Source organism: Castanea sativa, chromosome 6 (assembly GCF_040712315.1).
Source record: "Castanea sativa cultivar Marrone di Chiusa Pesio chromosome 6, ASM4071231v1".
Taxonomy (NCBI): Eukaryota; Viridiplantae; Streptophyta; class Magnoliopsida; order Fagales; family Fagaceae; genus Castanea; species Castanea sativa.
In genome coordinates, this window is record NC_134018.1 from 20,069,798 (window position 1) to 20,084,361 (window position 14,564).

Consider the following 14,564-nt stretch of genomic DNA (forward strand, 5'->3'; position numbering starts at 1 on the left):
CCTTTTTATAGCCCACGAAATCACCATTTTTAGTATATAACAAATATGATGTTTAATGTACTGTTTAGACTTAAAAATACAAGCTCTCATCTTTTCTAAACTTACCCTGCGCATACACTTTTCAAAGCATTCACATCAAATTATCTAGTTTACACTTCATTTCATTAAATTATCAAATTTTCTTGATTTTTAAAATTATTTCACTTACTTCACATACAATAACCATCATCCACTCACATCCTTTGTCCTCAAGATACACGAAGAAAGAATAAAAAACAATATACAAAATAAATAGTGTTAGTTTAAATTTACACAATTAAGAGCACTCACATTAGTGGACGCATAATAGAAAAAGTGATGAAATTTACACAATATTGCACAAAACTCACACGCATCACATTGTGTTTATTGCTGTGTAAATATGCAAGCTAGCTACAATAACGTTATTGTAGCTTTGTATTTTAATTTTTTATTATATTTTCTCTCCCCTCTCTTATCACATTCTCTATCTTCCTCTAACTCTATTCTCTAACTATCTCCTCTTGAATCCCAACATCTCTACAAATTCATCAAAATCATCCTAAATTTAGATCTAAACTCATTAAACCCATATACAAAAATTTAGATCCCAAACTCATCAAACACATATGAATCATTATACCTATTATGGAAAAAAAAAAAATAGAATCATCAAACCCATATTAAAAAAATATATATATATGAATCTTCAAACCCATATTGCACAAAAGAAGAAGAAGAAGAAGAAGAAGAAGAAGTACCAACAGTTGTGGTGAAGAAAAAGAAGAAGAAGAAGTTGTAGCAGTGAAGAAAAAGAACTAGTAATGATAGCTGGGCGGCGAAGAAAAAGCAGAGTAGCGGCAACGATGGTTGTGAAGAAGAAGCAGGCAGCAGCAGCTAGGAATGGCAATTTTGCCCCTCCTCGCTTCGTCCCATGCGGGTTTTCCCCGCCCCATCTCGCCTCGCGTTAATAAGGGTTAAATTGTAAATTTTTTATACGTTAGAATCCTATTATTTAAACAAAAATATCATCAGCTTATTTTATTCTACCTAACGTGGCTTTCTACCTCTTTTTTTTCTTTTGCAAAGTTGATAAGGTACCAATTTTAACGTTTTCTTTTGTCTTTATTAGAAACAAATTTATATACTATTGAATTATTAATTTCATTCATGTGTCTTTCTCAACTTAGATGTCTTCATGAACATAATAGAATGTTTTCTATTTTTATGAGGTACGGGTTTGAATGTTTGTGTTTGTGTCATTGTGTGTGGGAGTGTGGCTGTTATGAGGTACAGGTTTGAGGTAGCTTTGGTTCGGGTCCATAGATATATATTTGTGCAGTTCTTTCTATCAAAACCATATGAAAACTATGCTCAATGTTATGCATAATATATTTTAATGGTTTAACAATATTCAGACCCAGCAGAATGTTTTTATTATGAGAGATCTTATTTGGGGCTTGTTTTATAGAATGTTGGTTTTGTTTGTATTTGATTATGTTTGCCTTTAGCCGTCTACCAATTTTAATGTTTTCTTTTGTTTTTATTAGAAATAAATTTATATACTATTGAATTATTGATTCCATTCATGCAACTTTCTCAACTTAGATTTCTTCATGAACATAATTGAATGTTTTCTATTTTTATGAGTTACGGGTTTGAATGTTTGTGTTTGGGTCATTGTGAGTGGGTGTGTGGCTGTTATGAGGTACATGTCTGAGGTAGCTTTGGTCCGGGTCTATACATATATGTTAGAACTGGTCTGGGTTTATAGATATATATTTGCATAGTTCTTTCTATCAAAAACATATGAAAACTATGCTCAATGTTATGCATAATATATTTTAATGGTTTAATAATATTCGGAACCAACAGAATGTTTTTATTATAAGAGGTCTTATTTGGGGCCTGTTCATAGAATGTTGTTTCTGTTTGTATTTGATTGTATCTGCCTTTAGGTGTCTCATTCTTATAGAATCTGAAAGGTCTTCTTTGTTGGTATGGCACATTCTACCTTTTCATCAAGGCATTTATTTCAATGCTTTTAGGATTAGAACAAATTAGAACAATAGGTACGGGTCTATAAATAAATAAATAAATAAATATATATATATATATATATGTGTGTGTGTTAGAAAAAAAATAAAAGCTCCAGATTAGTTTCAAATAAAAGTTGGGGTCTGAAGCTATATATATGAATCACAAAAAAAAAGTTCTTTCATAAAATTAAAGGCTCTAGATTAGGTTAAAAATTATTGTTTCATTTTATTCATTTAATTTTTTTTCCAATTATTTTATATTATCTTTGTTGGAGAAATATAGTTTGTCCATTACTAAGTTGCTAAATTAACATCAGGGAAAAAAAACAGACTTCATATGAAAACATTGGTAGCTTCAATCCATCTAGTAGTAATCAACTTCCTTTGATAGTAGATGAAGATAATGCAACCCCGTCATCACCTCTATTGAATGTGCTAAAAGATGTCTAGGCAGTCCAACCTAGCAATGAGATAATTGAAGAAGAGGGGAAGTACAAATCAATTGTTTGGAATCATTTTAAGAGAAAGAGAGTTGATGAGAAAGACAAGGTTGAGTGCAATTATTGAAAGAAATTGCTAGTAGGAGGATCCAATTATGGCATTAAACATTTGCATGACCACGTGAAAATATGTCCAAAGAGAAAGTTTCAAGACATTAGGGATATGAATAAAAAAATTTTGGCGAGGGATCAAAATAAAGTGATTCAATGGCAGGTGTGAATGCTTATCATTTTGATCAAAATGTATCAAGAAATGAACTTGCTCATATCATCTTGCATGAGTATCCCCTCTCTATATTTGACCCCATTTTAAGAGAATATTCAACTTCTGTTCAATCATTGTTCAGGATGGTTTCTAGGAACACAATCAAGTAGGACATTTTGGGCATCCATGAGAAAGAAAGGGAGAAATCAAAGCATGAAATTGATAAGAATCTGGGTAGAATTTCTATTACCACTGATATGTGAACTTCACAAAACAAAAGGTGAGGGTTTATGGTTGTAACAACACACTTCATTGACGATGTGTGGAGATTACAAGGCTCTGTTATGAGGTGCTTTTTTAAAAGTATATATTCATTTTTATGTTTTAATTAAATTATTTTCAAATGTTTTTTGAACTTATATCATTGTTAGTTCTAATTATTTAAATTTCTCATTTAAAGTTTATTTATGTGCCATCTCCACATACAAAAGAGTTGCTTTCTAGTGTCCTTCTAGATAATTTGTTGGAGTGGAATATTGATAGGAAGTTATCTATTGTGACTATGGACAATTGCAGTACCAATGATGCAGTTATAAAAATTATCTTAGATAAGCTTCAATGTGGTGCACTTATTATGTGTGGATCAATGTTGCATATGGGTTGTGCAACACATATTCTTAGTTTGATTGTTCAAGATGGTTTGGATGTAATTGGATAATGCATTGAAAACGTTCGAGAAAGTGTAGGATTTTGGATTGCATTAATAAAGAGAAGGCAGAAGTTTGAAGAGATAGCCCGACAAACATATGTTGAATGTACCAAAGAACTAGCCTTTGATTGTAAGACTCGTTGGAACTTTACCTATCTCATACTTTCTATTGCTATAAAGTATCAAAATGTCTTTTATCGATTAAACATATGTGAGTCATCTTATAAGTGCATTCCAACGGAGGAAGAATGAGAGATGGCAAGTAGTATATGTGAGAGATTGGCAGTGTTTCACAAGATTACAGAGTTATTCTCAGGTACCTCATACTCTACAACTAATCTTTTCTTTCCTAAGGTGTGTGAAATAAAAATAGTTTTGAATTCTTGGTTTACAAGCGCAAGTGATGTGATTAGGAGTATGGCATTTAAAATGTTGGAAAAATTTGATTGTTATTAGAATGTGATTTATGGTGTTATGGCCATGACAACCATTTTAGATCCAAGATATAAGATTGGATTGCTAGAATATTATTTTCCAATAATTTATGGTGATGAAGCTGATAATGAAATTCAAAGGGATAGAGATATTTGTTATGAAATGATTCATGACTATAGTTCTGGGAGAATGGGTAGGGAAGTTACTTGTGGCCCTTGTGTGGGAGAGGATCCGTAAGTTGGTGACTCCCTTATAGACTTTGAAAGATATCTTAGTAAAAAAAAAAAAGGGGTGGGAATATTAAATTGGAGTTGGACCATTACCTTGAGGATGATTTAATGCCAAGAACTGTGGATTTTGATATTTTGGCATGGTGGAAATCTAATGGGCCTAAGTATTCTACTTTCTACTTTGCAACGTATTACGAGGGATATTCTTGCCATTCTAATGTCAATCGTTACCTCAGAGTCATCATTTAGTACAAGTGGTCCATTGTTAAGTCCACATTGTAATAAACTTCATCAAAATATTGCGGAGGCATTAATGTGTGCTCAAAATTGGTTATGGGTTGAAATTAATGGTAATTAAATTTACTAGTTTAATTATGCAATGATTTATGTTGCTGCATTCTTTATTATATTTTTCAATTGTATGATTGAATTTATTTTACCTTTTTTTAGGCTCTTCGTCTACCATAGATGGAATTGAAGATACATTCCAAAACATCCTGGATGATTATGATGAAGAAGAAGAAAGTGGTGTCACAATGATGGAAGAATGTGGAGATTATTTTTCCTATCATTGATGTTGCATATTTCTTTTCTTTTTCATAACAAGTTGCAAGGAAACTCAGAATTTTAATGGTCCTGGTTTATGCTCTGCAAAAAGAATTCCAACCAATCCTAAGGTTTGATTACTCATTTCTTTCATCTGCCTACGCTTTCCGTCCTTTTTGTGAATAATTTTTATTCTTTAATTATATAAGTTTCTTTTTGTTTTCCTATGATTGATGTTAGATGTCTATTTTCTGTTTCATAATAAGTGCAAGGAAACTAGGGAATTGTTTGAATTGCAAATGAGAGTTCTAATAATGCATTAATAAAGGGTATATGCTGTTTTACCGTAAAAATGTGTTCATAACTTATATGATAAAGGGTCTTTAAACAGCTTATTGTCTTAACAAAGGTCATCTATGTTTTTGTAGTATATGTCCTTATTTGCAGTGGTTTTTTTCCCCACAGGAGATTGTCATAAAATTGGGATTCTCAATTCATAAAAAAAAAAAAATGACAAGTAGTTAGCTGTGATTTTCCATAGTACCTGCTTATTCTGTTAACAAAGGCTAGTTTTTTTTCCCCTATTTATGTTGTGATTACAAAAATATGATTAGTATTTAACCCTGATAATGTATAAATAATTGCTCATTCTCTTGAAAAAGGTTAGCTACTTTTTACTGACAATGTTGTTGATATTACCAGTACATTATATGACTTATTGTTAATATGCTTTTCGTAAGAGCCTTTAACATTTTTGTTTTAATGGTATTCCCAAACTACCAAGACTTTGTATTTTCACAGCTAATAAATTTTCAAGTAATTAACAAATATGGTGAGTGCTTAGCGGTAATGTTGTGTTAGTGGTTTGATAATACAAGTATATTATTTGAGATAGTTATGGATGAAGCACGAGCTAGAAGGTGTTAAGTGAAGACCACACCATACATACATATCCAGATATCCTCAAATCACGTAGTTGTCTTTAATGACTCTCTCTGTCTCTTGGCTCTTCACATTTTTTTTTCACATCAATCCCAATCACTCTAAATCCTTTCTTAATTTTTGTGCCAAAAGAATTATATATATATATATATATATATATATATATATATATATAAAATAAAAGCTGAGAGAAAATATAATTTAAATTTTAGATAGTTAATTTTGCATCATGTATCTTATCTAAAATTTTAAATTTTTGTGCATGCATTAGCACCTAACACGGAAGTTAGAAAACCACAATAATCAAGTTCATGCATCTAAGCAAAAACATTTAACTTGCAAACTATAAAAATCCCCACCATCCCATTCATTATTCATATAAGCATAAACATACAACCATCTAGAAACATTCAGCCACATTTTCCACACAAAAAGAAATTAAAAAAAAAAAAAAATTCCTACGCCTCCACCACTTAAAAGTTAAAACTAACACAAACTTTCACTTTCGCGTAGATCTTCACATTTAACTTTCGTCTATCTCTCAAATGCATAATCTTTGATCTGAGTTTTTAAAGGCATTGAAGGTAGTTTCTCTTTTATCTCTCTTGCTTTCATATTTTTATTTTTTTCCCCAATTTAGGCTACGATTTGTGCATCGTTTTTTTTAGTGGTATGATGAAGATCAAAAAAGCAGAGTCTCCATTAACAAAACAAAGCACATACTCCTAAGAAAAGGTGAGTAAACATTTTCCTTTCTTTTTGTGAAAATTTTGTTTTTGAATTATATATTTATATATTATTTTTTCTATGATTAATGTTGCATGTCTTGCTGGCCATATTCATACGGTTTGAGCTTTGGACAATTCGCATGGAAAATTTGTGTTAACTGATCAGTTAGATTATTACTATTAGTAAATTTGTTCGGCACCACAAATTAATCCCCCACCCCCTCTTTTTCCAGTTCCTTTATGTTAATGTTTATTGGCCATATGATTTCCTTCTTTTCTTACAACTAAGCCCACATGAAGAAACCGAGTTTGAATGGGACATGAAGAGGAAAAATTAAGAACGACGGAGTAAAATAATTGAAGGTGATGGTGCTGGGTTGACGGGTCAAAGATGACTTGACGTGTCTCGGACGTTGAGTAATCTCCAAGGATTCTTAAATGAGGTATACGTACGCCCCACAACTAACATTAAGAATCCTATCATAAATAGAATTCTAGTTCACATAAGGCCTGGAATCTGCACTGTTGATCAAGAAAACTCCCATAAGGAAAGGAACTCTAGAAGGTAAGTAAGATCCACGAGGTTCAATCCAAGTAGGAAAGAACTTCGTGACCAAGGCGTAAACTTCGGCCTTATGCTACTATAAAAAACCTCAAAACCCTCATAAATCAAGGTACGCATTATTCACTCAACTCTGGCACTCTAGGGTTGCGATAAAAAGTTCTAACTTGACCTTCGGAGGGTTTTTGGCCGGCACCACACCGGTGCTCTCTGTTAGGTCTTTTCTGTTTGGTTATGCATTTGTTGTTTCTGTTTGGTGAGTAACGTGTGGCTTACTGGTGATTTTTTGGCTTCATCAGTTGGCACCGTCTGTGGGAAAAAGCTAGTAATCAGCCTTTGCTTTATCCCTGAGACAAAAAGTTGCATGGTACTCACTCGATCGATGGCAACAACCAACAATCAGGACGACAAACTGCACACCACGGCCTTGGAGAGGCAAGTCCAAACGCTCGCAGCAGCAGTCGAACGCCTAACCAAGCAAAATCACGACTTGGAGGAGCAGTTATGGCAAAGGAATGCGCACCTTGGCACACAGGAGGAAGAATAGGAAGGGACAAGTGCTGAAAGGAGAAATCATGAAGGACCCGAGGGTAGCCACGCTCTGAGCAGACCGGAGAGGCAGGACACCAACCGGTCATCTTTCTCGGACATTCTCCCTCCTCACATAGTCGTTGAGATGTAGATGATGAGGGAACAGATGGATGTGATGATGAATGCCCTCAAAGGCCGAGTATCTAGCGACGTCGATGACTTGGTCCAACGAACTGATTTGTCTTTCACAGCACTTGTCAGTTCATGCCCTCTTCCTCCGAAGTTTCGCATGCCTTAGGTGGAGAGTTATGACGGGTCCAGGGACCCCTTAGATCACCTAGAATCTTTCAAGACCATGATGCACTTTCAAGGCGTGCCAAATGAGATCATGTGCAGGGCCTTCCCCACTATGCTGAAGGGACTTGCGAGGATATGGTATAGCAGACTGACGCCGAATTCGATCAGCACTTTCAAGGAGTTAGGCGCTCAATTCGTTTCACACTTTATTGGAGGCCACCGATACAAGAAGTCCACAGCCTGTTTGATGAGCATTAGGCAACGAGAAGATGACTTGCTAAAGTCATACATATCCCGCTTCAACAAAGAGGCTCTATCGATAGACGAGGCAAACAACAAGATACTAGTTGCAGCTTTCATAAATGGGTTGCAGAAGGGTAAGTTCTTATTCTCCCTATATAAGAATGACCCGAAGACAATGTCAGATGTGCTTTACAGGGCAACGAAGTACATGAACGTAGAAGATGCACTATTGGCCTGAGAAGAAAAGCCTAGAAAAAGGGAAAGGCAGGAAGACGCACGATCGGATAGGGGCAAAAGATGGCTAGAATTGGAGAGCGATGGAAGGATCGACAATCCAAACCACCCGCGGGAAGATTCACGAACTTCACCCCTCTTACTGCCCAAATCGACCAAGTATTGATGCAGATTAAAGATGAAGGAGCCTTGACGTTTCCTGGCAAGCTGAAGGGAGATCCTAACAAGAGGCCAAGGGACAAATACTGCCGTTCATCGTGATCATGACCACGATACAGTGGATTGTTATGACTTAAAACAGCAAATTGAAACTCTCATTAGGCAAGGAAGGTTGCAGAGGTTCGTAAGAAAGGAAAGAATGGATCAATCCCAAGAACAAACCCCCTGACGGGAGAACGAATGTCCCAAACCACCTGTAGGAGACATAAGGATGATTGTAGGGGGTACCGCTTCGGCAAGGTCATCTAAAAAGGCCCGTAAAACATATTTGCGGACGGTCCAAAGCGTCCATTTGACTGGTTCCTTACCAAAAATGGCACGAATTGGTAACCCCAGCATTGGGTTTTCGAAAGAGGATGTAAGGGGCCTTCACCACCTACATGACGACGCGATTATTGTCAGCATACGAGCAGGTGACTACAATATGCATCGAGTTTTGGTTGATAACGGAAGCTCAACGGATATCCTCTACTACCCTGCGTTCTAGCAAATGAGGATTGGTAGAGAGCAACTGGTCCCAACAAATGCACCACTCGTTGGCTTTGGAGGGACAAGGGTCTACCCTTGAGGCATCGTCATGTTGTTTGTGACGGTGGGAGATTACCCTCAGCAAATAACTAAGGATGTGGTTTTCCTTGGGGTCAACTGCTCATCTGCTTATAACGCCCTCCTCGGATGGCCCACTTTCAATGCATGGAAGGCTGTAACCTCGACCTACCATTTGATTATCAAATTCCCTACCAAATATGGAATTGGAGAGCTACACGGAAATCAGGTGGCCGCACGAGAATGCTACGTGGCCATGATGGAAATGGACGACCAACTGCAAGCAACGAGCATCGAGGAACAGTGAACGGTAGCAAAACCAGTGGAAGAATTAGAAGAAATATCCCTCGATGACTCAAGGCCCTAACGAACCACGAGGATTAGAACTTTCGCCAGCCAGTTAACATGGCAAGCACTCACAACATTCCTGAGAGAAAATAAGGACGTGTTTGCATGGAGTCATGAAGACATGACGGGGATCAATCCATCAGTAATTGTCCATAGGTTAAATGTGTCACCTTCATTATCACCCATCCAACAAAAGAAACGGGTGTTCGCCCTCGAACAAGACTGAGCTATAGCCGAGGAAGTTCCGAAGTTACAGGAAGCAGACTTCATACATGAAGTATACTACCCAGATTGGTTGGCAAACGTGGTAATGGTCAAGAAGGCTAATGAGAAGTGGAGAATGTGTGTCGACTTCACGGATCTAAACAGGGCTTGCCCTAAGGATAGTTACCCGCTCTTACGTATTGATACCTTGGTAGACTCGACTGTGAGACATAAGCTTTTAAGCTTTATGGATGCGTTCTCCGGCTATAACCAGATCAGGATGGATGAAGGGGACCAAGAGAAAACCTTGTTTGTTACAAGTCAGGGCCTCTTCTGCTATAAGGTAATGCCCTTTGGGCTCAAGACCACAGGAGCCATATACCAGAGGCTGATGAACAGGATGTTCGCACATCAAATTGGCAGAATTGTGCAAGTTTATGTGGACGACATGCTGGCAAAAAGCATTCAAGAATCCGACCACTTAATCGATCTCCAGGAAACTTTCAACACTCTTCGGTCTTACCACATGAAACTGAATCCAAGCAAGTGCGTGTTTGGAGTAACTACAAGAAAATTTTTGGGGTTTATGGTATCCCAAAGGGGTATTGAGGTAAACCCAGAGAAGGTGAAGGCAATAATGGAGTTAGCTCCCCCAAGGATGGTGAAGGAGGTACAAAGCTTGAATGGCAAGATAGCCGCCCTGAACAGATTCATATTAAGGGCAACAGATAAATGTCTCCCCTTCTTTCACATGCTGAGAAGATCATTTGAATGGATGGACGAGTGCCAAAAGGCATTTGAAGATTTAAAGGTGTATCTCTCCGCTCCGCCGTTACTCAGCCCATCTGTGCCAGGGGAGGAATTGTTCCTATACCTTACCGTCTTCCCAGTAGCCATCAGTGTGGCTCTTATTAGAGAAGAAGATAAGGTACAAAGGCCCATGTATTTCATAAGCCGGGCACTGAGAGGAGTAGAAGAGAGGTACCCTCAGATGGAAAAACTCGCCTTCATATTAGTGACCGCGGCACAGAAACTTAAACCATACTTTCAAGCACATACCATAAATGTCCTGGCAGATAAGAGTCCAAATCTTCTGTCTCACTTTTCCTACTCCACTTTATACTCCACCAATAAAAACTTGTCATGTGTTCTCCTAAGTAATTAAATACTATCATTATTGACTTATTAATGCTACCTTTATTAATTAATAGTAGTATTTAATTAATTAGGTGAACACGTGGCAAGTTTTTATTGGTGGAGTATAGAGTGGAGCAAGAAAAGTGAGACAGAAGATTTGGACTCGGCAGATAAACCCTTACGAAGAGCAATGAGTAGCCCCAAAGTTGCCTGACGGATGGCATTGTGGGCGGTCGAGCTAAGTGAGTTCGATATTTGGTACCAACCATGAATGGCTATAAAGGGACATATATTAGCGGACTTCATCGCTGAGTTCACTATCATAAAATACCAGGGGGCAAAGGAGACTCCTGTATGGAGAATCCATATAGACGGATCTTCTAATAAACATGCTAGAGGGGCCGGAGTTGTACTCCACACCCCGGAAGGAGATAAGATAGAATGCATGATCCGTCTGGACTTCTCTACCACCGATAATGAAGCAGAATACGAAGCCTTGATAGAAAAACTGGACCTCGCAATATCTACAGGAGTTATGAGTATAGTCGTATACTCCGATTCTCAAGTTGTGACCAGTCAGATTAATGGAAGCTACGAATGCAAGAATGACATGATGAAGAGGTATCTCGAGGAAGTGAAGGGTCGAACGAGTAACCTCCAGATCAAGTTGGTTCAAATCCCAAGGGAAGAGAACCAAGATGCCGACCGATTAGCAAAAACAGCTTCCATAGAACCAATGATCATCCCCGACCAGGTATTGTCCTTCGTTCAACTCTCATCTCTAATAGACGGTACGGGCGTACAGGAGGTAAGTAGTAAGCACTGTTGGATGACTCCAATAGCTGAATATCTTAAAGACGGCAGACTGCTAGGCGACAAAGAGGCCGCAAGAAAGTTGAAGGTTAAAACTGCCCGGTTTGTTTTGATTAAAGACGTCCTCTACAAAAGAGGATTCTCTCGACCTTACTTGAGATGCCTCGACCATGAAGAAGCGGATTACGTCATGAGGGAAGTCCATGAAGGAGTTTGCGGCAACCATTTTGGATCTTGGTCTTTGGTACACAAACTACTCCGTGTAGGATACTACTGGCCAACAACGCAGAAAGATGCCGACACATATGTTAGAACCTGTGACAAGTGCCAATGATTTGCAATTTCATAAGGCAACCAACGGAAGAGCTTACCCCTATAACGGCCCCATGGCCATTCACACAATGGGGATTAGACATCATGGCCCCATTCCTAACAACCGTAAGGTAGCCGAAGTTCTTAATTGTTGGCATAGACTACTTCACTAAATGGGTGAAAGTGGAGGCTTTGGCCACTATCATAGAGAAGAATATCCGAAGTTTTGTATGGAGAAATATTGTTTGCAGGTATGGTATTCCGAGGGTGCTTGTTTCAGACAACGGAAGGCAATTCAACAACGATGCATTCAGAGATTTTTGTTCCCAACTAGGGATCAAGAACCACTACTCGTCACCCGCCCACCCACAGGCCAATGGACGGGTTGAAGTCACGAACCGGTCCTTGCTTAAGATTATCAAGACCTGGCTCGAGGGGGCAAAAGGCATATGGCCGGATGAATTACCAAGCATCTTATGGGCGTACAGGACAACGGTAAGAACACCGACAAGGGAAACACCATTTCGATTGACGTATGGTAGTGAGGCCGTCATACCGGCAGAAGTGGGGCTAACAAGCTACCGGGTTGGAAACTTCGACGAGAGCAAATATGACGAAGCTATGCATTTGCAGCTCGATCTTGTTGACGAAGTCAGGGCTGTAGCGAAGCAGAGGCTAGTGCAATACCAGGACCTGATGGTGAAGCATTACAACTCTAAGGTTAGGCACAGGGACTTCCAGATTGGAGATCTTGTCCTAAGAAAGGTACTCGGGGCCTCGAAAGATGCCTTTCAGGGTAAGTTTGGACCTAACTGGGAAGGACCGTACAGGATAGTTTCATGGCATAGGAAGGGAACGTACTACCTAGAGACACTAGACGGGAAAAAATTGAGTCACCCATGGAACACGGAGCACCTGAAGAAGTACTACCAGTGGATGAAGAACGAAGGCGACAACATCACCCTCCTTATTTCTAGTTTATCTTTTCAATAGACAATTGCAGTTTTTATTTTCTATAGTATTCCTAGGGCCCAGAGGGCAATTTTATTATTTCTATGAACACTATTCTACTTATCCATTACAATAAGAGGAGGTTTATTCAGCATATGAGGAATGTTTTTACACAAATATATTAAGTCCACAAAGTGGACGGATCCTCCTCAGCAGGATGAAAATGCATCATGTCCATAAAGTGGATGGATCATCCTAATTAGGATGAGAACTCGTTAAGTCCACAAAGTGGACGGACCATCCCAAGAAGAATGAAAATCTATTAAGTCCACAAAGTGGACGGACCATCCCAAGAAGGATGAAAATCTATTAAGACACAATGTGGACGGATCATCCTTAGTAGGATGAAAATCCATCAAGTTCACAAAGTGGATGGATTATCCTAATTAGGATGAGAACCCGTTAAGTCCACAAAGTGGACGGACCATCCCAAGAAGGATGAAAATCTATTAAGTCCACAAAGTGGACGGATCATCCTTAGTAGGATGAGAATCCATCAAGTTCACAAAGTGGACGGACCATCCCAAGAAAGATGAATGTCTATTTAGTCTACAAAGTGGACGAATCGTCCTAATTAGGATGAGAATCCGTTAAGTCCATGAAGTGGACAGATCACCCTCAATAGAATGAAAATCTAGTCCACAAAGTAGACGGACCATCCCAAGAAGGATGAAATTTTTTTCAGTCCACAAAGTGGACGGATCATCCTAATTAGGATTAAAATCCATCAAGTCTACAAATTGGACGAATCGTCCTAGTTAGGATAAAAATCTATCGAGTCCACTGAGTAGACAAGTCCACTGAGTAGACGAGTCCACTAAGTGGACGAGTCCTTCCTTGAAGTGGATGAGTCTATTAACTAGATAAGAATATTTTTACGACGGACCCTAGATTATGGATTGCATATCAGATAAAAAGATGATATGAAAGAAACAAATAACAAGTAGACGGTTAAAAACGCACCATCAAAATACTTGAGCCCCACAAAAGGGGAATATATGTCCTCATACAAAAATCACGACGGATAGAGTTGTCCTTAGAATTAACCCCAAAAAAAAAAAAAAAAACTATGGAGGGGGGGTTTCATTCTTCTCTTCATTAGCAGCTTGATCGGCATCACCTTCAACAAGTGTCGTTTTTCTTTCATCAAGGGTCGTTTCTACGTCCACATGAGGATCATTGGCAGCAAACAAACTCTCCGTGCTCTCAGAATGGACGGATTGAGCTAGGGTCTACCCTTGAGTCTCAATCATAAAGTAGGACACGTCTAAATCTGGATATGAGGCTTTGACTTGACGGAGGGCATCATCAAACCCTTCAGCAAAAGAACTTCCAAGTTCAGCTAAGAGAAGTTCAGAGTCACGGTACTCACGTATTGCCTACTCCTTTGCTTGACAGAGCTGATCCTTGACATCCGTGATATCTTTTTCTTTATCTCTTAGAATCTGCGTTAGTTGCTCCGTCTGCTTTTCAAGTTCTCCCCTTACTTGCTCTGAACAGGTAAGTTTTTTCTCTATACCCACCTTCTAGGCCTTGAGGCCGTTGAGCTCGCTCTTCATCACTTTGGTTTTTTCCTGAGACGGTCTAAGGACGTCTTATGATTCAGGCAGCGACCCATGAGTCCCTTCATCATTAGCATTGCCTGAAAACCAAGGGGCCATAAGATCAACGAAATCATGATAAAAATAACAAAGACGGGTAGAAAATACCTGAGCAATACTAAAGAGGCCCGTCTCCCCCATGACTTTAGTAGCA

At 38.5% G+C, this 14,564-nt stretch overlaps 2 protein-coding genes across 2 annotated transcripts; both read left to right on the forward strand.

The window, feature by feature from the left end:
- The first annotated feature begins 7,800 nt into the window (after nt 1-7,800).
- On the forward strand, nt 7,801-8,223 carry LOC142639605 (uncharacterized). The gene has a single exon (XM_075813761.1). The coding sequence runs from the start codon at nt 7,801-7,803 to the stop codon at nt 8,221-8,223; it is 423 nt and encodes a 140-aa protein (XP_075669876.1).
- A 3,748-nt stretch (nt 8,224-11,971) lies between these two features.
- On the forward strand, nt 11,972-12,791 carry LOC142639607 (uncharacterized). The gene is made up of 2 exons (XM_075813762.1): nt 11,972-12,054; nt 12,287-12,791. The coding sequence occupies exons 1-2, from the start codon at nt 11,972-11,974 to the stop codon at nt 12,789-12,791; spliced, it is 588 nt and encodes a 195-aa protein (XP_075669877.1).
- The last annotated feature ends 1,773 nt before the right edge of the window (nt 12,792-14,564 follow it).